General features: G+C 42.4%; 1 protein-coding gene across 4 annotated transcripts; it reads right to left on the bottom strand.

The window, feature by feature from the left end:
- Positions 1–457: 457 nt before the first annotated feature.
- LOC114909186 (protein phosphatase 1 regulatory subunit 12B-like) lies at positions 458–20,562 on the bottom strand. 4 transcript variants are annotated; one of them, XM_029246496.1, is made up of 8 exons: positions 20,130–20,560; positions 8,967–8,983; positions 8,092–8,236; positions 7,587–7,691; positions 7,210–7,260; positions 6,551–6,601; positions 5,734–5,811; positions 864–940 (listed from the first exon to the last, which is right to left on the bottom strand). In XM_029246496.1, the coding sequence occupies exons 1-7, from the start codon at positions 20,229–20,231 to the stop codon at positions 5,770–5,772; spliced, it is 513 nt and encodes a 170-aa protein (XP_029102329.1). In that variant the 5' UTR covers positions 20,232–20,560; the 3' UTR covers positions 864–940; positions 5,734–5,769. The 4 variants fall into 4 exon arrangements, with proteins under 4 accessions (XP_029102328.1, XP_029102329.1, XP_029102330.1 ...); XM_029246497.1 differs by having other exon boundaries at positions 5,734–5,808; XM_029246495.1 differs by lacking the exon at positions 5,734–5,811 and having other exon boundaries at positions 458–940; positions 20,130–20,557.
- Between the last annotated feature and the right edge of the window lie 4,935 nt (positions 20,563–25,497).

Here is a 25,497-nt window from a genome sequence, read left to right as displayed (position 1 = left end):
TGTATTCAACCACTGCAGTCATTGCTAACCTGGATTTTTTTTAAATGCCATTGGCTTCATTTATAAATGCAACACCGTACCAAAATAAAAGGCTGCAGAGAGCTCAAATTGACATTGCTTGAATTTTTAAATATTTTTTTCTTTTTATTGTCAAAAAAATCCTTCAAAGCAGGCCTGTGACCTGCACCCCAAAGACAAGTGCTGTGGTACCTTCTTGTGATATATTTACTTGACGTGTCCTGTAGTGGACACTGTGCAAACAGGCTATGACATGGTTTCAACCAAAAAAATATATAAAAATAAAATGTTCCCATGTCACAAAAGGGAGCCCTTTATAGTGTGCATATTACACAATCCCCATTATAGTACATCAAGTGTATCAAGAGGTGTTGAGTGAAGAAGACACGGCATAGGCTTTGCTGCATCAGGCAGAGCAAGTGCACAAGAAAAAGGGGGGATGGTTCTACCATAGGACATACCCTGCTGTGCAAGTATGTCTTCAAGGAGTTGCATAAATTAAATGTAGCATCACACACAGAAAAGCATGCATGTGCATGCGTGCAGGCTGCATATGTGCATCTTTGGCATTAAGCAAATAAACTGAAGGTGTCTCAACTCAGACAGGAGGGCAAAAGTGGAATCTCCACTCCTTCCAGCAAAGGATGTCATCCTAAGGTCCAGCGTTCAGTTCTTGTACATCCCCCTCGTTCCACTGCCCACTCATACGGGTGAAGGCATGATGCAGGTAACTGTGGGAGGTGCACGGAAACGGATGAGGAGGAACCTTGGTTGGAGGCATTGTGCGCGTGATGGGGGATGAGGAGTGACGTTTGTCATGCTCTGGGTTCCTCTTTCACTTGGACAGCTTGCTGATGACTCTGATCAAGGCTCCATTCTCATCCTTCAGCCTCTGGTTGTCCGATTTGAGCTCTGTTAGTACCTACAAGGGATGGATAAAGCAAGGGGTGGGGTCATCAGATAAATGCAAGAAACTGTAGAAACTCAATGAATGAATGAATGAATGAATCAATCAATCAATCATTCATTCATTCCCTAATTGATTCCTTGTTCTTCAAGTGCAGGAACATGCAGCCCTGAAATGATATGCTTATCATGCAAAACATGAGCCATTTCCACAAAACAGTGAACTTCTCAAAAATATGACCGGTCCATGCTAACAGTTTTTAATGACTGGATGCATCCTTTTACCTTGGTTACACCAGTCAAAATTCAAAAACAGTCAGGAAACATTCAGGCTACGCTCCAGAGCACTCAGTGGTAGGTGTCGGTTGAAAGGAACCGATAATGGAAAGGTGACAAGAGCACACCGTGGAGACGTGCAGGGGACGAGGCAATGATATCTTAATTTTTTAAAAAGAAATACATGAATAATCTGTTTCTTGTACTGTTAATGTTTTGCTTGTATTTTTCACACCAACAAAGTGCTTTGCATTTGAAAGAGTGAAGAAGGGCCCTATGATGAAACATGACGGAGGTCACTTTCTATACCAATGTTCAACATACACAGAAATCATAAATACTATCCATTTCTCCCCACATCGTTTATGATTTCGAACCAGTACCCCACGGCTGTGGTCTGGTCCAGGATATTGCACTGCCCCTGTCCATTTCCTCATCATCAAGGTTTGGCTCCAAACTGCATTTCAGCTTTAGGAGGACGATCCAAACCACCTAACCCTGTTATATTCTCTCTCTCTCTCTCTCACACACACACACACACACACACACACACACACACACACACACACAATTACAGCAACTAATCAGAAAAATGTGATGTTTCTGGTAAATTGGAGATTGGTGCCAAAGGTCCTCCACAGTTCACTGAAAAGCCTGGTTCTGCTTTCTTCTGTTCATGCGAGAGAACTGGGCCCTTCAGCTGGAACGAGCATGGGGTGCCTACATGGTCGTTACTGTGTGACACATCTGAGGATTACAGTAAATGAGACATATTCAAGAATAAGTGGGGAGTGGGGGGCATCACTGTGCAGGAATGGATGGGGGGGGGGGGGGGGGTGAGTGATAGAGACCTGCCTGGGAGCAGTGCAGCAGGAAGGAGACAGCTGAAGGAGGACCAAGTGGGTCAGGAGGAAGAAGTAGGATGGAAAGAGGAGCGGGGGGGACGGGGGGGATAGGCGTGGGGTTCAGAGGTCCTCTGTCTCAGGCAGGGAGGCCGCCGCTGCCGCCGCAGACAACCGGGAGAGGACCCGCACCATGGCCCGGTTCTCCACCAGGAGGCACTGGTTTCTCCGCCGCAAAGCCTGCAACTGGGCAAGCTGGGGTAGGGCCTGTAGAGGGGGCAGGAGGGAAGAGTGCAGAGCACGCACAAACACACACACACACACACACCAGGTAGGACTTAGATGACACACAAAGCCATCCACAAAGCCCACACAGAAGATGAGAAAAAGACTGGCAGATAAAGAGGCAGCAAAGCTGAGACATAAACCAGCAGGCAGAATGGCCTACAGCACAGCATTCCCAGCGTGGGAGGAAAGGGAGGTGCGGCAGGCGAGTGTACAAGCTCAGTCGTGTTTCATTTTATTAAACCACTAACACATTTTTTTTTTTAATTATTTGAACATATTCAACATTTATTTTTGAAAAGATTCTAAAAAAATAAATATTCACTGTCCATTTCACAGTAGAGGAAAAAAAAAAAAAATCATAACCCAGTGTCATATTTATGACACCAGATTTTATAATGCAGTTGCCATCATATAAGCAAAACAAAAAAATGCTCTAATTCTAATCAATACAATCTGAAGAAATACACATACAAGGAAAAAAATTCAATTCACTTGGCAGAAAAAAAAATCTCATCAGCCCTCTCAAAGGTCATAATGCTGATGTGTTAAACTAATCTGAGCTCACTGTGAAAATCTCAGGAAAACTGAAGGGAGGTGGGATTCAATAATCTTACACTGGCTTTGGTCAACTTTTAGATACATTCACGATGGAACATTGGTGACAATTTACATAGAAAACACACCACAGGTGCACAACAGGTGGCATGGCAGTAAAGGTGTGGAAGAGCAGGTTCAAGGTTTTTAGAGGTTTAGATCCCAGGAGGTTCCCTGAGCTGTTTGTTTGAGAAGGGAATTTAAGAGGAATTTATTCAATAATCCTCTTTCCGCCTCTACTAATGGGTTTAAATAAACTGTAAAATTCTAAGCTGTTTAAATGCCTGGATAACTGTGCAAAATGTGAGTGCTTGATCGGAGGCCTGCAAGGTGTACAGCTTTTTTTGTGTAGCCTCTTTTACTGTGGTAATGTTCCCCTGCAGCAGGGTGCCTTCCTTGTGATGAACCTCCTAGGGGGAGTGTGGTCCAACATTTGACCTCACCATAGGTTTGAGAACCAAAAAAAAAGGGGGCGGGGGGGTATGGAAAGCATGGAAGTAACACCTAACTGTCACTTCTATCACATACCAAACCAAATTGCTTGGGAGGGCGTGTTAAAGAGGAAAGCAGTAATACTATAGTAATCTCTGTAGGTGGGTTTCCGAAATGCAAATTGACTAAAACCTCTGCACAACTGGTACTGACTCCACTTTTCATCTCTAGTCTGCACCTTCTCCGCTAACCTGAAACTTCTGAGCACGATGACCCTCTGGCATAGTCTTCAAAAGTCAGTAGCTCTAAGACCTTCCTCTTCAACCTTCAAGCCATCTTTACTCCCCCTCCCCATCCAGGGTAAATACTGAAATTTACTCTAATAAGTCTTTAATAAAAATATAAAATACATGTTGAATTCCTAATAAAATAATTATTAAATTTGATAAAGCTTTGGTTGGACATTCAGTTTTGAGTAGTCTGCCCCAAGTTATTTTTTCCCATAAGCCTGATTATTTCTATTATTTTTATTGTATCTGCTCTGTTATAGCTGAGATGCCTGCACTGCGTGTGTATGTATATGAAGTCTGGATACTCATGCCATCTTATTGATTCTGAACAGAAGCAGAAGTCAGGCAAAAAGACAACTAATGTATGGGATTATTGGCTGATCATGAAGGATGGGGGTATAGGGGGGCTCAGTCCATTCTGTTGAAAAGCATATCACTCAAAGTTCAACACCTTCAAAATGTGCCTTTACAGGAGACAAGTAGCCAACTGTAATTGATCACACAGTACATGTCCATCTGTACAAGTGGGCATTGGCAAATAATATTTTATTAATTATTATTATTATATATGAGACTGTCTACAGAGAGGAAGTGAGGCTCCTGGCAGAGTGGTGCCAGAACAACAACCTGTCTCTCAATGTCAGTAAAACTAAGGAGCTGGTGATTGACTTCAGGAAACAAGAGATGGCTCATGCACCCATCTACACAGGAGGGGACATGGTAGAGAGGGTCAACAGCTTCAGATTCCTCAGGGTCACCCTCACTGCCAAACTCACACGGACTGAGCACACAGCATCAACCATCAAAAAGGCCCACCAACGCCTCCACTTCCTCAGGCGTCCGAAGAAAGCCAGGATGTCCACTACAGCCCTCACCACTTTCTACAGGTGTGCTGCGGAGTCCGTCCTCACAGGGTGTATTACATCCTGGGGTGGCAGCTGCTCCATACAGGACAAGAAAGCCCTACAGAGGGTGGTCAAAACAGCTCAGGAAATCATCAGCACACAGCTATCAGCAGTCCAGGACACCTACACCACACGCTGCTTCAGAAAGACAATGCGCATCATGAAAGATCATAGTCACCCAGCACGGGCACTTTTCTCTTCCCTGCCATCTGCAAAATGGCTCAGGTCTATTTGAACCCGCACAGCTAGGTACAGGAACAGCTTCTACCCCACTGCTGTAAGACTATACAACACTAACCAATGTGCCACCTTTTCTAACTAGAGTTGGACTGCTCCACCCAAGCACACTGGTAAATTACACTGTGACTTTAAGCATTCTTATTCTCATTGAGTTCTCTGACTGTCAACTGGCATTACTGTTACTACTGTTGCCACTATTTATTGCTATTGCACTACTCACTGTCATTGTCATTGTCTTGTTTGTGCAGTATTTCTATTGTCTTTCTCCATAGTCTGTGGAGAAGCATTCAGGAAGATTTTTATGATACATGTACATGGTACTTGTATCTATGAGAGTAAACTTGAAACTTAATGATAATAATATTATGACACCTCATCTTCCAGTCCCCACTCCCATGATTTTTCCAGTCAGGCATCAGCACCGATTCTGGACCCAACTCCAAGCAATGCACCCTAGGAAGTTTCTCACAGAAAAAATATAAAGGAGGAGCAATGGGGAGGCAGAGGCCAGAAGAAGGAACGTGCGGTCCTGCAATTAGGCACCTTTTTCCCTGTCAGCATCACCATGGAAACAGACTTGATGATATTAACTTTTTCTTGCTCCAGCATTCTCTTCTTCATAAAAGATAAGGCAACTCACTGTTTACTGATTTTTTTTTTTAATACAGTTTCAGAAACTCTCTGTCCATTACTGTTTGTATGACAAATCAGAAGTGCTGAAAGCTAAAGGTTTTAAATTATAACCTCAAAGAGCCGCTTGGTGACATATATCAAACAAGAACTCAGTGGAGGGTGGGGGCCACTAGTTAAAGTGTGGGTGTTGGGTGATTGCTATAGCGTGCAGCAGGCCAGTCACGTGACAGTGGGTCCTGTCAAGAGGGGTGGGTGCATGCATACACTAATGCCCCCCGATCCATCACCCACGCAAAGTCAACCACTCACCAGGTCCCCCCACCCCAGTGTCAGCCTGCCCCGCCCTCAGGGCTGATAGCCGCATCGAAACCTCACTGGGCCTTCCTGCTGAAGCAACGGTAACAACATGGGGTCAGCACCCCCCCACAGAACCACACAGCAAGGGTTCTACAGTGAAACAAATGAAATCCTTTCTGCATAAGAAAGATTTTTTTTTGGGGAAGGGGCATAATTAGTCACACCAAAATAAAAATTACCCTATAATACTTTTATCTTCCATAACAAAGCATATCAAAGTGGTAGCATGGTGGTTAAAACCTAGCAACCCTCAGGGGATACAGGTTCAAATCCCACCTCCTGCTGTAGTACCCCTAAATAAGGTACTTACCCTAAATTGTTCTGGTTAAAAATTTCAAAAAATTTTTTTTTTTTTTTTTTTTTTTTTTTTAAAAAAAAAAAAGGCCAGCTGTTTAAATGTATAAATCATAAGTACCTTAACATTTTGAGCTGCTTGGAAGAAAAGTGTCAGCTAAATGAACACATATATAAACGAGTAGCCAATAATGTGTATATTTATGCTGGGTGTCCTTTCTCAGTGTTTGTTTATGTTACCCTCATTATTCAGTCCTCCATGACGAAAACAACATCCTCACACACCACCCGTCTTAGCGCTGGGACGAAGCGTACTGGAAATAGGTCATTCTATGCTGCAGCTGTTCGGCACTGCCGAATGCCTTCTATGGAGACCGGAGCGGCGAGGCGAGACATGCATGGCCTGTGTGCAGTGAACTCTGTGGAGTCGCTCCAACCCCGTTGGAGGTGCTTGTTAAATTTAATTGGAACTTACCTTGAGTTCTTCCTCCATGGCAGAGACTTTTTTCTCCAGGATCCGTTTCTCCTTCAGAAAGGAAGGAGGGCAAGACTTGAGCCAAGCGGACAAAGACACCAGACATTCAAAGATGACGTTCTTTTGTGCTTAGCTGGTAGCAAAGTGGTTAGAGGTGCTCCCTTCGGATCTGAAGGTTGCTGGTTCAACTCTTACCAGCTGCTGTAGTACCCATGAAAAAGGTACTTACCCTAAACTGCTCAGCATGCTATAAATGGATAAACAATTGCAAATTGTTTTGGAGAAAAAGTGTCAGCTAAATGAACAAATGTAATGCTCCGTGCTACTGGGAAAAGGCAGCCTTGAAGCGAGGGCTAAAGGAATGCAGCTACATTCACAGAGTCAGCTGGCACACATCCTGATGAGGAAGAAAAAGTGGGAGGTGAAGGGTGCGGATGAAAGGAAGAGAACATGGTGCACATCCAAATGGGACAAGTGAGGGGTAACACCAAAACAATTAAGAGATCAAGAAGAGTGCCACAGCAGCCAGCAGTGGAAGCACCCAAAAGGCATGTGGTAACATGCTCCAGGAGACCTGAAGAAAACCTGCAGTTTACAAAGTGAACAAACCTCCAGAGTTTAACCCAGATAATAACCAAGTGATAATAAATGATAGGTACCCTCTTCTCCGTCTCAAGCACGCTGGATCTTTCTGATATCCTGTCATGTTTCTGAAACAGAAGACAGAACAGTTAGGACAAATAATACAGTAAACCGCTTCTGCTAAAGACTTCCACCATTCTGATCCACTGCAGTATGTTTCCTCGCAATAACTATCTCATATGAAGTAAACATCTGTCCTCCAGTGACTCTCCTGGCTCTGAAGGCAGGATTATGTCATTGTTAGTGGATGATGGGGAAGATGGGTAGGGGAAATGTTGCGTGTGCATTTCTGAGGAGGCTGTCGGGTTTGGACTGGTGGTAGGGGAAGAAGCCAAAGAACAGATAGTATGCATAGTAATGCAAAGTAAACTGTGCCTGGTGGACTGGAGGGCACCTGTGTGACTTTCTCCAGCTGCATGCGAATCTTGGCCAACTCCTGCTTGCTGTCCTCCAACCGAGACTTCAGCTTCTCATTCTCAGCCAGAGCATCCTCATACATCTGCAGAAAGCATTTTAAAAAGAAGTTAGGCTCCAGAGAGGCAGGAAGAGGGTCCCAGGAAGGGAAACCTCAGCAAATCAGAGCAGAGCTGATGACCCTATGTTCCATGTGTTACTATGAGCCTTGCTCTGGCTTGTCCAATCTGCACTGTGTACTTTGCTCAACTCCAATCACACCAGAAGCCTTCAAATAATTTCTTTTTGCATGCGAATTAGCAGAATTGGAGGTTTTGCATGTGATCTGAACTAGGGACTCCATTTAAGTGCCTTTCCATTTATTATAATCCTTAAGGGATTTGGAGCGATGGGAAAATTGAGATGGGGGCACTGGGGAATTCGGGTCCTTTCATCCCTCTGAAACCTTTTTTGGAGATGTGACTGAGGGACAACTGGCAGTTTACCTTCTTGTACTCCTTTGAGCTGCCTTCGTCATCTGTCTTGCTGAGGGATGCTAGACGGTTTTCTCGACGTGTGTAAGAACCGGTGCGGCCAAGCACTCGGTCTGCAGCACTTTCTGTGGAACTGGACCCAGACCCAGAATCCAACCTGGTGGGCAAATGGGAGGAACCAGATTGGAGCATTTTAAAGTCACATTTGCCATCTGTCACGATGTATAGCACATCAGCCTAACGTTCTATAAAAATAATATGGGCAGGACACGCTATCATACACAGCTTTCTATTTGGCGTTAATTACCAACGGTAATGATGCTGCAGATAATACCGAACGTGAATCTTACTCAAAGGACACGGGTTCAGATGTGCTAGGTACCTACCCTGAATACAGTAAAAATTATGCAGCTGCTTAACTGTGCAAATCACTAAGTACTTTAATATGCAAAACCTAAGACTGCAAATTATCATGAAGAAAAGTGTCAGGTAAATGAATAAATAATAGTAATGATTATTGACACCTGAGCTCTGACACTTCTCAGAAAGATGCAGTTCTACCCATTTAGAAAGGTGGATATTTTACTCAAGAAATTGAGAGTAAAGTACTTCAGCTTGAGCTCACGTGAACTACAGCAGTTATGGATCATGAACTGGCAACATTCAGATTACAATCCATGTCCACTTCACAGAAGAAGTTCCTCAAAAGTACCCCAGAGTTTGAACTGGTATCATATCACATAAATGTTTCCATCACTACACTACCTACTTACCCACCACCCCAAGAAAAGAATGTAACAAGAATATAACAGTTCTAAAGAATTTATATGCTCATGCAAGGACAAAGTTCATTCCAGAACGAAACAACACAGAGAGAACGCACTCACCTAGATGCTCTGTCATGCTGTAAATAAAAAGAGAAATGACAGATCACACAAACATTATTTATAAACAGTTCACCTAGTATTACACTGAAATACAAATTGCCTGGTAATCCACAGCATATGGTAAAATAAAACTGGCAGTGTAAAATATGAAGGCTTGTTTAAGCAGAGAGAATTTATTGGCTATTCTGGTTTAAATATTTTTCCCCAGGGAAACTGGTAAAACTAAATTTATGTGGTAAACCAAAAATTCAGCCAGACACTGATGTGCAGGCAGCAAATGGCTTGTAGTGCTGCCTCGAGTGGCCAAACTAGTTTTAACAAGTTGCTGTTACTCTCAGGGGGTTTCGAAAGCTTGGGAGCCCATGACTTTGATTGGGCATAGTAATATTGAGCAACAGAGGAGAGGGCTGGCCTACAGGTGACCAGGAAATGACTCTGGGCCTCAGCTGCACTGCCTGAGAATAGCTGAGCAAGTCCCTCTTTAGCTCTGACTCCAGCTGTACCGATGAAGGGTTAGCTGGGTGTTTTTAATAGCATCCCAAAACACAGAAAAGCCCTTTTATTGGGCCCATTGGCTTAATTCAGCTATGTACTTTTTCCCTCCATCTCATAGTCTCTAGCTATGGTTCATTCACAGTTTCAAAGTAACCCGGATAGTTCTAGAAAGCAATTTTTACTTTTTTCCCCCAGTTCAGTGACTGATATGGATTCTCCAGCCCTTCACTTGACTCTCACATATTCCCTCTTGAGAGTTTCAGACAAAGCATCAACTTTTTTGGGTGCTGGTTGAGTCCTTTAGGCGCTACATCAGTTTTCCAACCATGCTCTGGAGACCATATACAGTTCAGCATAAGATCCGCAACATTCATACAGACCTAACAGTGACAAAACCCACCCCACCACACACATATTGATTCCAGGCCAGTGTCTCTGCAGGGTACAGAAGGCTTATACTTCCATGTCACTCAATTTTGCCATTCACATCATCTTTATGGAGAAAAGCTGCCTCTCATAACAGTACAGCTTTGAGATCCACATAGCAGGAATCCCTTGCACCCAGTGATAATAATGAGCTTCGATGAACTGTTGCCAAAGTGTCTGAACACTGAAAAATACATCCTTTTATAGGAATGTACTGTCCCTTCAAGATTGTTTGCTTAAGTCAATATAATCTCAACTGTAAATTTAAGTGAGCCATGAAATACAAAGGTTGGGAATTGTTATGTCTACGCATTCGAGAAGAGTTTAGCTGTCAGGTTAAATATAGTGCACATAATGTACACACCTGACAAACGGATTAGGCGATGTAGGCGTTATGGGTGTTTATGGAGTACTGCATGAGATATCAGCATGTCTGCATTGCAGCTTGGTTCCTTCCCTGTGATTCTGGCTCTCATGCGCTCTCTGAAAACACGAAAGATCTTCTAGCGTGAACTGCGTCCTAGATCTGTCAGGGCTCATCAGGTTCTTGGCCCCTTGTCACTGACATCCGACCTGTCGTACTACCCAGCTGGGTTGAACCGGTGCACGTGGGCAAGCCTCGGGTGCCAAAAAGCTGTCCCACTCCAGGGGTAGAAGTTGTTCCATAGAGAGAATGTGTTCTCTGGGTCTTTTGTTCCCAGCATTAGAGACCCTTCAGTTTGAATCAGCATCTCTAATATCTTTAAGGATTGTTCTTAACCATCCCATTATGCTGGCACCCCCTATGGGGGACAAAATTGTGAGAGTTTTCTTACTGGCAGCAGGGTAGCTGGGGGTTAAACCCAACAGTGTCACATCAGCTCCAAAAAGGAGAAGAGCAAAACTGACAGATACACACACAGACCATTAAAAAAAATAAATAAATAAATTTAAAAAAAAAAAAAAAAATCACCAAAAAGGGAAGAAAACTCCTGGCACAACTTTGTGACCGTCAGAAACAAAACAAGCAGATACTTGTCTCTAGATATTAATTTCATGTCATAAGAGCACCGAAATCCAAGATAAGACGTAACTGTCGTTACAATGATGTGAAAAAGAAAGTAATCCTATTTTCCAAGTCCATCATATATTTTAAAACAATTATATATTTCATTTAGTACTCCATAATTCCTAAACGTAGATATTACCTTGGTTTATGTGTCAACATAACAGAGATCATGGGAGCAGCTGGTAGCATAGTGGTTCAATCTGCTGCCTTTAGACCCACAGGTTGCAGGTTTGAATCGCTATTCCAGCTGTAGTACCACTGAGCAAAGTACTTATCCTAAATTGGTTGAGAAAAATTACCCAGCTGTACAAATCAGTAAATGACTGTTGGTAGCTTAACATTGCAAGTTGGTTGGGGGGAAGCATGTGGTGAATGTTATGTCTATTTCATTGTCAGGGAAGAATTCTCAAGCCTCCCTGTACAACTGCTTCAACATCTGAGGCCATTTGTTAACATACAGCCTTTAAAGGTCCTTCCACAACATCTCAACAGTTCTGGACTATGACATGGTCCCTTCAAAACCCTAATTCCTTTCTTGCAAGTTGTTTATCTTGAGATATAGACTACTGGTGGGCTTTGGGTTGTTAAACTGCATTAACCCCATTCACTCCAAATTGTAGCTGTCACACAGGTGGTCTTATTTTCCTCTACAATAAAGAGATATACTGTATAATATAGAAATTGTGGTGGACTCAATGATTTTGATGTATGTCGCATGTATGTGGTCCAAATCACAAACCCCAACAACCATGCTTTATGGTTGGTGTGAGGTCCCTGTGGTGGTTTGTGGTGTTTCACGTTTGCCAAATATGGCATTGCACATTATGGAAACACCCCATCTGTTCTGAGGGCAGTGTCCCAAAAAACATGTGCTTCATTCAATTTTTCAAATGTAATTCATCCTGCAATGTATTTTTTGGAGAGGTTTTCTTGCAACCCTTCCATAAGAGCCACAGGAGGCAGATGCAGAACTTTTACACGAATCATGTAGCACCTCATATGGTCTGATCTTGGGATGAAGTTGTTGAGGCACCCCGTAAAAAGATAGATTGACAACTGTCTGGAATGTACTCCATGTGTAAATAGTCATTCTCACAGTAAAATTATGGACTCCATGCTGTTTGTACTGGCTTTGTAATCCTTTCCAATGAATAACTAAATGAGCCACAACAGTCACTCTCTGCAATGTGTAAACAATTCTGAAAGAACCTGCACCATTTTCTCCCCATTATTGTCTATTTAACATACATTTTAAATTTATTTAATGGTATAAGTATATAAATTCAACTTTTCATTGACAGAAAATGCTTGTTGTATCCTATATATGAATTTTACACCTTGCTGCAGAATTCACTTGGAAACACTTTAAAAATTTCCTGTAACCTCAGCATTTTAGGATTGCTACAGATGCTGTATTTAGCGACGCACCGAGTGCCCCAGACTGACATAAGACACCACTGTCATGTAGAGAGTGGCAGCTATAACAGATAGAGGTATTCTGCTGCTGCTCCCACCCACCACCATGCACCCAAAACGGGAAAGCCCAACATCTCACAGGATGGTTAATTTCAAAACCCATCAGCTTCTTCGTACAGCTGTGCCGATGTAGCTGTTAATTTCAGCATAATCACGAGTGCTACAGGTTAACATGTACGAAAATATGAAGTCCACAGCAGAAGGAAAGGGCTACCTGTTTCACCGAGACTTCTGGGTACTCAGAGGATCATGATGCTTATATTTTTCTCACAAAAAATGTTTATTTTTTTTTAAATCGTAAATAAGTGAAAATTTTAAAAAAAGAAATCACTGGAGGGATGTAAGCAGTTCTGAATTCAGGAATTTAAAAAAAAAAATTGAACACAGAACACAAAGCATTTTGCAGTTCACTGTCAAATAAATAAAAGCAAAATAATGCAGCCACTTCAACAGCAGAAGTCTGTATGGGATAATTGATATTATATAGTCATTAACTGATATGAAAGCTTGGACAACCACTGCAACCATACGAGTTTGGACTCCCCTCCCCTTCCCCAACCCTATGTCTCTGCTGTAGTATATTTTCAGGTCTGTCCTCATCTAATTCAGTGTCCAATGGACATTCTTCACATGCAAGGCAGTCAGCTCGCTGACATTCAAGTTAACTCAAGAGTCTTCCCTAACCGTGCAGCTCAGAGTGGGATTGAAAGGGCAGGCTAGTGGCGTTACGGGACTGGGGTTAGCAGCCAAAAGCTTCAGAAAGTACTCAGAAAGCAGATCCTTTACAAATATTTACACACAGCTGCTTGACTGCCTGCCTATCTGCGTGGAGACAAGACCCTCCCGGGGTGGTCTCTTTACTCCATGTAGCTGCAGGAACATGAAGTCTAGATAGGGTCCTATAGTCCAACCCTGACTGCCGTCACTGGCAGTAATTCATCAGCACCGCTTGGGGAAAACCATACCATTGCACTGCAAAGTATTGAAGCGTTTGGTAGTGTCGTCTTATAACTCTCCATTCTTTGCATCCACCTTTCGACCTCCACCTTTGATTTCCACATCCCCCTGCCATCCCATGATCATCTTCATATGGTACAGAACTTGAAATATTTTCTTTAATGACTCAAATGCATATTCTTCAGATACCTCAAAGCTTAGTGTCATCTCCAGTCTTTTGGTACTGGATCACTTCTAAGCAGCACAGGATTTCTTCCACATCCACGCAGCATGTTTTTCAGAAATCACTTTTCCAAGCCGGGTCACAGTGAACTTTTATGATAACATTTGTTCTTCAGCAATATTTTCCAGAGCCCACGTAATAACTCTAAACTACTGCAGATTACCGGAGAGATGAGAGCACTGACAGCATAACGCATATTCATCTTCGCTATCTTCGACACAGGAGAAATCATAAATTTGCAAAGAGAATGCAGTCACGGGGGAAGCAAATGGGGGAGGAGGAGGGTAGATTTGAGAGCTGACAGCAAGCCAAAGGATCTAGTCAAAGCTGATGTTCCTCCATGTGACTTCAGTGCCTCTCTGGTCCACCGTTTCACTATGGGCTCAGGAAACCGTGTAAGGCCTTGAGAACAGCCCAGCCCTGCATTCCGGAGGAGTAAAAATAACACGGTGCTGGATAGATGGAGGCAGAGCCCAGGAGGAGGGGGGGCGGTTATTCATGTGTTGTGGACAAGCTCCGAGATGGTTTATGCCTAGGCTAATTCTCGTACGGAGGCATCATAATGAGGTGATTATTTACTTTCCCCTTGTTAGGTGCTCACAGGCAGCTGGGAAAAGCTCACATTCTTGCTAATGACATCCCAGGCCCTCTGACCTCAGACTTTCACAGCATCGCAGCATCAGACCAACTTCTAAACTTCAGAGGCTGAGCAAACACTGGAAATAGGCTCTGGAGAGGCATGTTTTTCTAGCCCCCTTCCCACCTGATCCTCCCAGCGCACGCGCGCGCGCGCACACACACACCCGCACACAGGAGAGGACTGGCCTTCCTGCCAGCTCTCCAGTGGAAACTATGAGTATCAGCCGGCGGAATGGTGGACGATAAACATAACCATAAAAGCCTCTGCAGCCTCCCTCGTGCACCGAGTGTTTGGCTCTTTACTTGGTCCTCTCACATTGTGTCCTGTACCCCGAATTCCACCTCGCCCCATAAAGTAAACATCCTACGTTAATGAGGAACTTTGACATTTTTCTGTATGGCTCTTGGCGACAGGGCTCCTCTCGGTACGAACTTCAGCCCGCACAGTCAAGAGGGTCTTGTCAGCTGCTGTCCTCAGCAGGACATAAAACAGTGATAAAACAGGATGCAGTGCAGATTAACTGCCCTGTTTGTTGACATTGTGTTTAAATCTAGCGAATCTTCCCTTTTGCAGGAAAAGGCATACGCTCGCCTCTTTCCGAACTAAAAATATCTGCTCAATAGTTTTCTTTAAGAAGGCGACTCCTGCGTCATGGAAACTGTCCCTCGGCTCAACTTTAGAAGCGCACAAGACGGAGGAACAGCGATTCTATATGAAAAATAAAAATAAAACGTGGGAACCTATTCTGGGGCTTTCCCAGAATTTCATTGTCAGTGTGTCGCCAGCCCTCCTGTGCAACTACACTAAGTTTGGGAGCGATAACCAGCAGGAAGGCCTCCCGCCACCTGTCTGCTCTCCGTGCTCCTCCAGCCTCTGCAAATTCTTTGCTTCTTACGGCTCTGTTTTGCAGCCACTCTAATTCCTCAAAGCCCTTTGTAAGCACACGTCGTCCTAAACTGCTGTGACCCCTTATCGTGGAAAAAAAGGACATTGAAATACCCACAACTGCAAAACATCTGGTATTAACGTAGCAAAGTGCAGGCACACGCAAGTGCTTAAGTCACATAAATAAGAAAAAGCAGCGAAGGGATTAAATGGATGTGCGATGGAGCAAAAAATTATAAAGCAGGTATTCCGAGCCTCAAAGATGAGAGAGGAGGAGAAAAGGGGGGGGGGGGGGGGGGAGAAAAAAAAAAAGAAAAAAAAAAAAAAAAAAAAAAAAAAACCACACACACACACACACACACACACACACACACACACACACACACTTGCCCTACAAGAACTCCAGCTGCCCCTTGGCAAGCAAGTGGAGTGAAAACAACTTGGTCTGCAAAGTTCCTGTCAATAGCAGGTCAGAGAAACGCTGTTGTAAACGTGTTACTTTTACAGGCATGCTGAGGGCGCCTGTATTTATTGAAGGAGGGAAAAAGATGTAGGCCTAGAATAACTGAAACAGAAGAGAAGATATATACTCAGCGTAGAACCGTGAGCCCACAACCCTAATAAGAAAATATCACAAGCAGTTGAAAAGAATGATTAAAATGGTTGATCAATAGGTAAACAACCCCATGATTAGTAAAAGCAGATGACAAGTGGAAATAAATCATTAAATTAGCATAAGTGGACGACCAATCACAGACAAGCATGCGATTACGAGATAGACCACCAAAGGAAATTGGCTGAGTAATCAGGAAATGTGGATGATTAATGGTAAACAATCACATAATCAGCAAAGCAAAGGATTTGGAAACCACAGTTAGTGCAATAACAAAACAAAACAAAACAAAAAAAATGTTCAAAATAATAATTTAAGCCTTGTCTATAACAAGGTCATTTTACCACTGTGATAACAGAAAACCCTCAGTGAGCTCTTTGCAAGCAGTGAAGTATCTTAAAATACTCCATTGCATGACAAGCTGGCCCACTGCAGCACCTTCTAAACTGTAAAAGGTACAGACTGGAACCACATCCAGTAAAAACACCCTGCTATTTCACGCTACTTGAAAGACCACTATCATTTTTTTTCCTTTTATTTCTGTTATTTTTTCATTTAGTCATTTGTCCAAACCCATCAAGTTAGGTTTGTATTCCTAAGCTACTTATACGTAGTAAAACACTTTTATACACCTGGGTGATTTTTTTTTTTTCTGGGAAGGTTAAATATTCAAAAACAGAAAATGCTCTAAAAATATCATTATGGGCTTTGGTGCTCACAACCCCTTGGCGTACACAAATCCTAAAGATGGGATAGCACACACAAGCTTATCGTAAATGGATACTTTTTTCAATTTCACGGATGCGTTTCGGCAGGATGCCTTCCTCCACGTATCCGCATCCTCATCTTTGCTTTACGTACGTACCTTGATCCAGCATACTGCAGCAAGAGTATCGATTCAAACCCATGTTCTTAGATCACAAGGTGGTGGTTCTAAACACTATTCCATCTGCTTTGCCTAGATGTACCACAGCCACACATATGTACCTGATGTCACATTTTTACCACATTATTTCACTAATTACAGATTCTTACTGCTAGGTTCAGACTTTTTCCAAATTATGTTTAATTATGAAATTAAACCTCTAAGTGTTCTTAGATTAAAACTTCCATCATATTATTATTATCCATATTATTCATTAACCTCAACTTTCTGCAATCACAGCACATTACCCTTCAAACCTCTGGCTGCTGAAGTCAAAACCTAGTATAAATCAAATGTGTGCCTGCTACAGCCAGAAATTACTACACATCAGACCCCTGCTTACTAATAATCACTTATCTGACCTCTGCTCACTGTCATCATGGCTTATCTTTGACAGATCAATATGAACTACATGGATTCCCCAAAGCTCAATTTGACTTGTCACTGACTACTATTATTCTTAACACTTCAGAGACAAAACAGAAAGCAAAGGTTGCAATGAACACTTCAGTCCTACTTTGAACCCCCAGAGGTTCAATATTTGGTAAAACAAAACATGCATATTTATTTTCAACATATCCATAAAAGGCATTTTTAATTGTATCCCTATTGCTACACAACTTAAATGGTCAAAAGTAATTCTAGTGGACAAACTCAGAAACTAAGGTAGGCATCTGAGTAAACAAAATTGTTCTGTTATTCAGTCCCTTAAGGGTTTGTGTTTTCACAAAAGCTAAATTCAAGAAATATCTTTGGCTGGTAATGTGAATCAAGTGTCAGCCCTTTACTGGCTAGGTTACAAATGTCAGATGACTTGCACAATTAAAGTTTTTATAGGGTGAGCCCAAAAATGGGTAAGACATGCAGCTGATCAAGAGAAGCTATTTTAGGGTTTGTTTTTCTTTAAAATAAATAAATAAATAAATAAATAAATAAATAAATAAAGTAGCACTGCTATAGAATGAATAGCATTGCCTCCTCACAGGACCCTGGTGGTGCAAGAGAACATGTGTTCAATCACTGCTCAGTCTGTGTGGAGTTTGCATGTTTTCCCTGTGTCTGTATGGGTTTCCTCCAGGTGCTCTGGTTTCCTCCCACAGTCCAAAGACATGCTGTCCAGGTGAATGTGCAACTAAATTGCCCTTAGTGTGTCAATGACTGTGTGTAGCTACCATACGATGGCTTGGTGTGCTGTGCTTTGCTTTCCTGGGCGTACCCCACCCACCCACCTCGCATCCAATGCTTCTGGAATAGGCTCCAGGTCACCATGACCATTCATTTAGCAGATGCTTTTCTCCAAAGCAAAATAGATATCAAAGGATACAATTTGTGCATTGCATTAGGAGAAAGAGACAGCTGCAGACACGTGATTAAGTAATGCATCTATGTTCATCACAAGAGTAGCTGCATAAAACTCAGATTCCTGATCACCTTCCGACAAACTTTTTGAGATATGCAAGCATTTACATACAATACAGGAGTAGCAGCTGTGTAAAGGCTTATCTGGGCATGATCATAAAGTTATGGTGCACGAACATTTACACCATACATGAGCTTGAGAGATCACGGCCGAAGCGAGTCTAGAAGGTGAGTTTTCAGACCCTTTTTAAATGTGGACAGAGTCTTAGCAGTTCTGAGTGGGAGGTCGTTCCACCACAACGGAGCCAGAACCGAGAACCCCCATGCTTTACCTTTCGTGCACGGGACCACCAAGCAGGTAGAAGTGGAAAGGCAAAGCGGTCTGGTTGGGGTGGAGCGGTTGACCAAGTCTTTTAAACAGCTGGGAGCAGTTCTATTGATGCATTTGTAGGCAAAATCAGGGTCTTAAATTTGACCCGCTCAGCTATAGAAAGCCAGTGCAGAGAAATGAGTAGAGGAGATATATGCAAACGTGTCGACAAGTCAAACAACTCGGACAGCAGCATTCTGTATCAGCTGTACAGATTTGATGGCAGTAGCGGGAAGGCCACACAAGAGAGTTGCAGTAGTCCAGATGGGAGCGATATATAACACACATACATATATACACACACACACACACACACACACACACACACACACAAACACACACACACTTATATATACACACACACACACACACACACACACACACACACACACACACACACACACACACTATCATATAGAGAAATAAAAATAAGACACTTGTATTGGGTCCCAGTGTCTACCTGGAAATCCTAAACTTACATTGCGAGAGAGGAGGTATAGCTTACAAACATCTCATGTCGGTATACTGGGAGGTTTCCTTTCATAACAGTGTCGGGGCATCTGCTAATTATTAAACAGGTCCATATGGAAGATAGTACCTGAGATTCTGAAGCAGCCCATGGTGACAGTCATGGAAGTTTTGCCGGTGGAGTACACCATTATCCCAACTAAAGACGCTACCAAGCAAACAGTTAAACCTGCTATTAAAGACAAGATCCCTGAAGACATTTTAGGATTAGAGCTAAATAAATAATAATCTAATAAACTGCCCTTACCCCCAAAAATCTGGTACAAACTTGCCCATTCCTATGCTGCATTCATCACCACATATAATGCATTGTAGTTAATTGTATCATAATTTCTGAAAATACAGCAAGCACTGACATTTATTATGAACAGAACAATGACCTAAATAAGACTGTTGTTGGTTCAAAAAATTGGGTGTTTCACCATAGTGTGAGAACCTGTTTTGTGAAAACCGAGCAAGCCGTTCATAGATATTGAAATGATGAAATGAATAATGACATTACAAAATCTACAAATCATAACAGCTGAAATCCCTACTCAGTTTAATATCTACTCCTCCTGCCATCGCAAATCAGGAAAATCCATGTTGCTTTGTGACCCTGCCACGCTGAAAAGCCATCACGAGCTACTATAAAACAAAACTATGTGTAATAACTTATAGTCTTGGAACATACAGTTGCATCCTGTTGCTAGTTTGTGAGTAGCTGGATGCAGTTGGTGGTGACTATACAGTAAGTAGTGGAACAGGGTCCTCTAATGAACAGGCCATATCCCCTTCTGCACTGTAATACCGCCAGTGATTGCAATACCATGTCTTCTTTAGCCCCTACACACCGTTTAGATACATAGGAGGAACAGATCGTATTCGTCACTATCTGATGACACTTAAATCCATGTAAAAATATTAATTTTTATATACTATATAGTGCAAATATAAAATTACAATTTTACTGTTTTTTTTTTTTTTAACACAAGCAAAAATTCAACTGTAGATAACTGGTCAACATACACCAGTTGTAAAAGGAACAATATACAAATTTCAAAGTCATAAATAAGCATAGGTCTTGACACGTAGCTTAAGTAGCTAGTCACAGCAACATTTATTGTAATTAAGGCAGATTGTCTGATCCAGGGCTGTGTATTGCATTAATGTGACAGAAATGAAGACACCAATTGATGGCGCACATGTGGAAAGGTAGGCGTGAAGCAGATCTCTTACTCTGGAAGTTCTAGTGGTGAGAGAAGGTGAGGAAGGTGGCGAGTCGGACAGAGACTTCCTGGCACGGGAGAGGTCTTTGGTCCGGGAGTAGAGGGACGACATGACTCCGCTGCACTCCTGACAAGAGGTAGGGTCCGTGCGCTCAAGGCTGTCAGCACGTGCAGGGTCCCATCACAGCCAGCAAAGTGAAGGGTTGGCAGATTGCAGAGCACCCGTGGGCTTCTTCAAAAAGGGAGCAGGAGGTGAGCGAGGACCACTGCCCTGGAGCTTAATGTTTTGTGTAAGAGCGGTCGAGATGGTTGCAGTGGATAAAGAGGGGATCCCCTCTTCCTGAGAGCACTGACAGTGCAGTGGTCACCCAGCAAAAATGAGAGGAATCAAAGCTGCTCCGTCCTTGCGCTTCTCTCCCCCTCCCCTCTCACTCGCTCGCTCTCTCCCTCACCCCTTTCTCTGTCACTCACTCACACACACACACACACACACACACACACACACACACACACACACACACACACACGTGCTTATATATCACTGTAGGCACTTCATACCCACTCTCACGTTCAAATGATCCCATAAAGTATTTATTTTTAAGAAGGTGACCACCCTGAGGCATGGGGTTTCATGCGGAGAGCAATTTTTGAGGGTCTTCCAGCAAAATGTTCAGCATGCTTGCTCTCAGCAATGCAGAGCCTACACAGATAAAGATGGTTACTTCCGTTGCCTTCTCTCACTTTGTCTATAATCGACCAGCACAAGCAAATTCAGAAGCACATGCCTAAACGCCAGCTGATCATTCCTCTCAGGCTCCTTTTCGCCTTGTTGCTCCCCTCTTTCTCGCTGTCATTTCTCCCCCTGCCTGCTGAGTAAAGAAAGCCAGCTCGGACTCCGGCAGTTCGCATTGGCTTGCTTCCAGGGGTTTTCGTTTTGCTCTGTGCTGGCTCTGAGCTCTTGGGTGGTGGTGGGGGTGGAGAACAATGCCTTTTATGTGCACAGGCAGATGTAGGAGGTTAAAACTGCTGTACAAAGGCTGAAGGTTAACACTCTAGAGCTGAGATGGAGTTTGTCCATTTGAAAGGCCTAGTGTATCGACAGCATAGAAGTTATAAAACACCGTTCATCTCTATACCTAATATGAGCCGGAAGTTCACGGTGGAGATTTTCACAAAAAAGTGAAAAGTTTTTATTAGACTGCAACGGCTTGGCCATTCATCTACTGGCTGGAAGATCTCATGCAAGACTGAGCTGCCTACCTTAGTTACCCTGTGGATCTGCATTTTAGTGAGAGGTGCAAAACTTAAATGTGTCTCATGTCTTACTAATTTACCCCTTGATGAAGCTTACTGAACCAGAGGTCTGGGGTATCTCCTTGCAGGCATTCTGTTTTTTTTTTTTTATAAAAAGACTCCATTTCAAAAGATGAGGCCAATTAAATACTTTGCATCGTACTCTTTCTAGTTGTTGAAGCTAGAATGTAGCATCACAATGACAGGGCAAAGAACTTCAAAACACCTTCTGAAAGCAAAGAACACTTTGGCAACCCTTCCATCTTGGAGAAATAGCAAATCCAGTACCACGCTCAGGCATGGACATGGATGCACTCAACCACAGTTTTCCAGAAGTACAAAGCTCCAAGACAGGCTATTTTACTGCCTTATATAGAGATGCAGGCTGCACAGCCTTTTCTCCAAGAACTCTTTATCCACTTTGATCTGCTGGGCAGTTTTAAGGCCAGCCTCACCAATCCTGCCCCCACTCTTCTCCTCCAGGGGTTCTCCTGTATGGGACAATGGGTCCACATGGAGATGTGCACCAGTCCAGGATAAAACTGTATCCCTGCAGCAAATTTCTTTCCTCAACGACACAACGTGAATAAAATGGTTCAAAACAAGGCCAGCACAAGGTCACAAGGTCAATGAAAACTTTGGAGGATTCAGTCCAGTGATATTAATTAAGCAATATAAGAGCAAAGGGGGACACTACAAAATGCAGCCATCTTCCAGAAGCATGCTATAGGAACACAGGTTGGCTGTCCAACTAGCCGGATGTTGGAGACCACATCTGGGACTCTGGGCTGAAGGGGGGAGTTTTCCATGACAGTTTTATAGGGAATATTTTCATCCACCAACTGGCGCACATTTCTCCCCTAGTGACCTTTTAAAATAAATTAACTCAACAGAACCACTGAAGTAGAAAAAAAAAAAAAAAAAAAACATGAAAAAAGGAGCAATGTTACCAGACTTTCTGAAAATGTATTGCATCAAATTCAAGTAGTGAAGGAATGATAATTATACATTATTCAGCTCTTCAATGCCAGGGCACAAGTGAACTCCAGTGACGCATTCATTTTACAAGTATCCGTGTGAAAATAAGCATGTGGAATTCAGTTAGCCCAGGTATCTCCCAAGAAGAGGGGCTAATGAGTCTTCCCACAGATTCAAAAAGCTCCTCCATCTGTTTTACTCCCATCTTCCCTCCCTCCCTCCCTCCCTCCCTCTTCTCCAGGCACTTCACCTCTGTGCAGAGGAGAAGTCCTGCAAATCTCATCGCCTGTGGGACAACCTTAGTGTATTTACAGGTATGTTTTCAGTCATGGCTAAGAAGAGCCATCCTGAGCTCCCTACAGCCTTGGCAGGCAACCTGATCTGCAAACTCAGGTCTTGGCTCTATATCCTTCTACAGAGCTTCATGAGTCCATCCACTGCTTAACAAAGTAGCTCTTTGCACTTGGGGCAAAAGAAACAAAAAGGATACATGAATTAAAAAGTGGTCAGACACACCTTCAAGGCTGAGAGAATTAAAAAGACAAATTGCCACAGAAAAATAAGGGGATATTTAGCAGTTTTGTAACTTCACTATGTAGATCGTCATGCAATGCTCATATTACCAGTAATAATTCAGACAAGGACGGGTAACATACCCTAAACTTCTGACCAAAACTAATGAAATGCATAGAATTCTCTTGAAAGACAATATCACTATGAATGACAGACTGCTTTCATCACCTATGAAATTTTATATTTGGCTCAGCAGAGAGCCATTTCTTTGCTAGATAGTCAGCACAAAAATGGGGTGCAAAATAGGGTACACCATGGACAGTATGTTAATCCAGTGCAGGATTCTCCATCACATACATACCGAGGGTAAGTCACAAAACCACCCGAAACATGTCTTTGGACTGTGCCAGCAAACTGGAGCACCTGGAAACTACATGGAAAGATCATGCAAAACACCAGAGCTCCAATTTTTTAAACTTAAAATGTTGTAGACACTATGTATCAAGTTTATAACAAGAATGAACTAGTATGAGAAACCAAAGAATCTGTTCTCACTGCTTAGTTCTCCAAGAATCTTTTTTTTTTTTTTTTTTTTTTAAAACTTTCCTATAGCTTATGGCCTTTATCTTTTGAGAAAGTGTATGTGTGAGCGTGTGTCTCTCACTACCTACCTTATGCAATATCCTTTGCCTGTCTTCAAGCCAACACCATCGTGACATTCAAATGAGTAGCTGGTGACGTTGGTGTCTTACAGTCCCGGAGTTGTGTGACCAAAGGTGGGTTTGAACCAGGTATATGGCATACAGAATGTGTCCCCTCCCCCTGTTTTCACTGATGAAGGCAATAATAACCAACTTAACTTGCATGGTTTTTATGGTATCACCATGAATCAACTAGACTCGACGGTACTTCACCTACCTACCCTAGATCACCTTTAGCTGTCTGATCTCTGTCCACACGTACCCCATATATTTGTGTGCTTCTTACAGTAATAACAAAAGTACAAGGTTAGAGCTCATTTATCCGACTGGGTGGAAGACAAAGTCGAGACTGAAATTCAGGCTAATTCCTGAGAACAGCTGGTTTTGCTAGCATGGTGCCCCAACAGCAAGTTCACCAAATTCCACTACTGCGCTGTTGAAATAGATTATTTTCTCTACACACCCAGGACAGGTTCCTAGGTAACAAACAAAAAAGTATTTATAAATTCATAATTTTGTCCACATCAGCCAACAGGACCAATGGACTACATTTACAATCAGACATAAGTAGTCATTCTGCAAACAAATAAGCAGACTGCCAAACAAATCTCTGCAGGATTTGCATCAGTTGCCATAGACAAATACTGCGTTAGGTACGAAAAGTAGTGGCAAGATATTTTCAAAGATCTAAAAACAATACATTAGGAAGATTGGGCTCCATAAGAATGTTATATAGAACATTCTGGAAAACAATAGTCCTCTACATGTACTGGCTGGAGATATTTCACAGTATGTTTAGATAGAGGCGGTTTCAGATTTTCTTCATGCAAAATGCATCTATTTTCAAAACTTAAAGTGACACTATTGAACCATCTGTCAGCTCTGTCAGGGAGTTCAGAGGATAATTAGGGAAAATAAGTCATGTTTATTTGCAAAGTTCCTGAAAACACATAATACCCTGAAAACTAATCAGCACAATGTACCATAGAGTACACAGGCATGATGGTTCTGGGTTATTGTCATTTTAATGAAATAAAAAGAATGACAAAAAGTAAATGTTTTTAAACAGCTCTCTCTAGGCATGGCCCACTGCTATAAATTACTAGTCATTAAAACAAAATGGATTATTAGAGAGCAAATAATTACAATTCTAAATGCTGGAATACCATCGGTATAATTAGGGCTGGACTATTTGTCATAGAAACTACACTTTGAGCAGGTGTCATATATCAGCGTAAACAATTTCATGTCTACAGTAAAAACACAAAAATAGAGGTGTTCTACTCACCCCCCCTGGTGGCTAAATGTGGAGTAAAACATTAGTAGTAGGGTAGTGAACCCAGCTGGATGTCAAGGTTTTACTAATTGTGCCTTCTGGAACTTACAGTGATGATCTAGGCTTTATTTATTTACTTATAGTTTAAAAAGGAGCAATTAAAGAAACTGTTATAGGTATGGAGAAAACAGAAGAAATAAAAGAGTTTATTATTGGAATCCATGGATTGTCAAGGTTTTGTTCATGTTTTTGTTGCAACTTATATCCTAAAAGGTTATTAGGTACAACTTTTTTGGAATAGATTGAAAGAAATGCATTTGTTCATAAAAGCATGACAGATAGATGCATTTTTAATAAATAAATCTGTTTAGGGGTAAAAGGTGCAATAATGAGGGACATTATTAGTATTATTTATTAATTAATTAATAACTGACACCACAGGACCAGTTTCCCCACTAAGTTTTTCACTTTCTAGAATAAACATTGAAGTTACCTCTTGGACCTGATAGGAGGTGCTTGTTCCTCGGCTGTGCTCCCGAGCTTGTCTTCGCTCCCTCAGGGAGAGCACCAGCTCTGAAGCACTGACGGTGTCGCTCCAGTTGCCGTCTCTCCACTCA

This window comes from Scleropages formosus, chromosome 19, assembly GCF_900964775.1.
Source record: "Scleropages formosus chromosome 19, fSclFor1.1, whole genome shotgun sequence".
NCBI lineage: Eukaryota > Metazoa > Chordata > Actinopteri > Osteoglossiformes > Osteoglossidae > Scleropages > Scleropages formosus.
Note: the sequence above shows the minus strand (reverse complement) of the source record. Positions and strands in the feature narration are given on the sequence as shown.

Coding starts and splice junctions, on each gene's coding strand:
- LOC114909186 (XM_029246494.1), bottom strand. CDS start 20,231: ATGTCGTCCCTCTACTCCCGGACCAAAGACCTCTCCCGTGCCAGGAAG. Junction 7,692..8,091: donor GCTCAAAGGAGTACAAGAAG/GTAAACTGCCAG, acceptor TGCTTTCTGCAG/ATGTATGAGGATGCTCTGGC. Junction 6,602..7,209: donor TGCTTGAGACGGAGAAGAGG/GTACCTATCATT, acceptor TCCTTTCTGAAG/GAGAAACGGATCCTGGAGAA.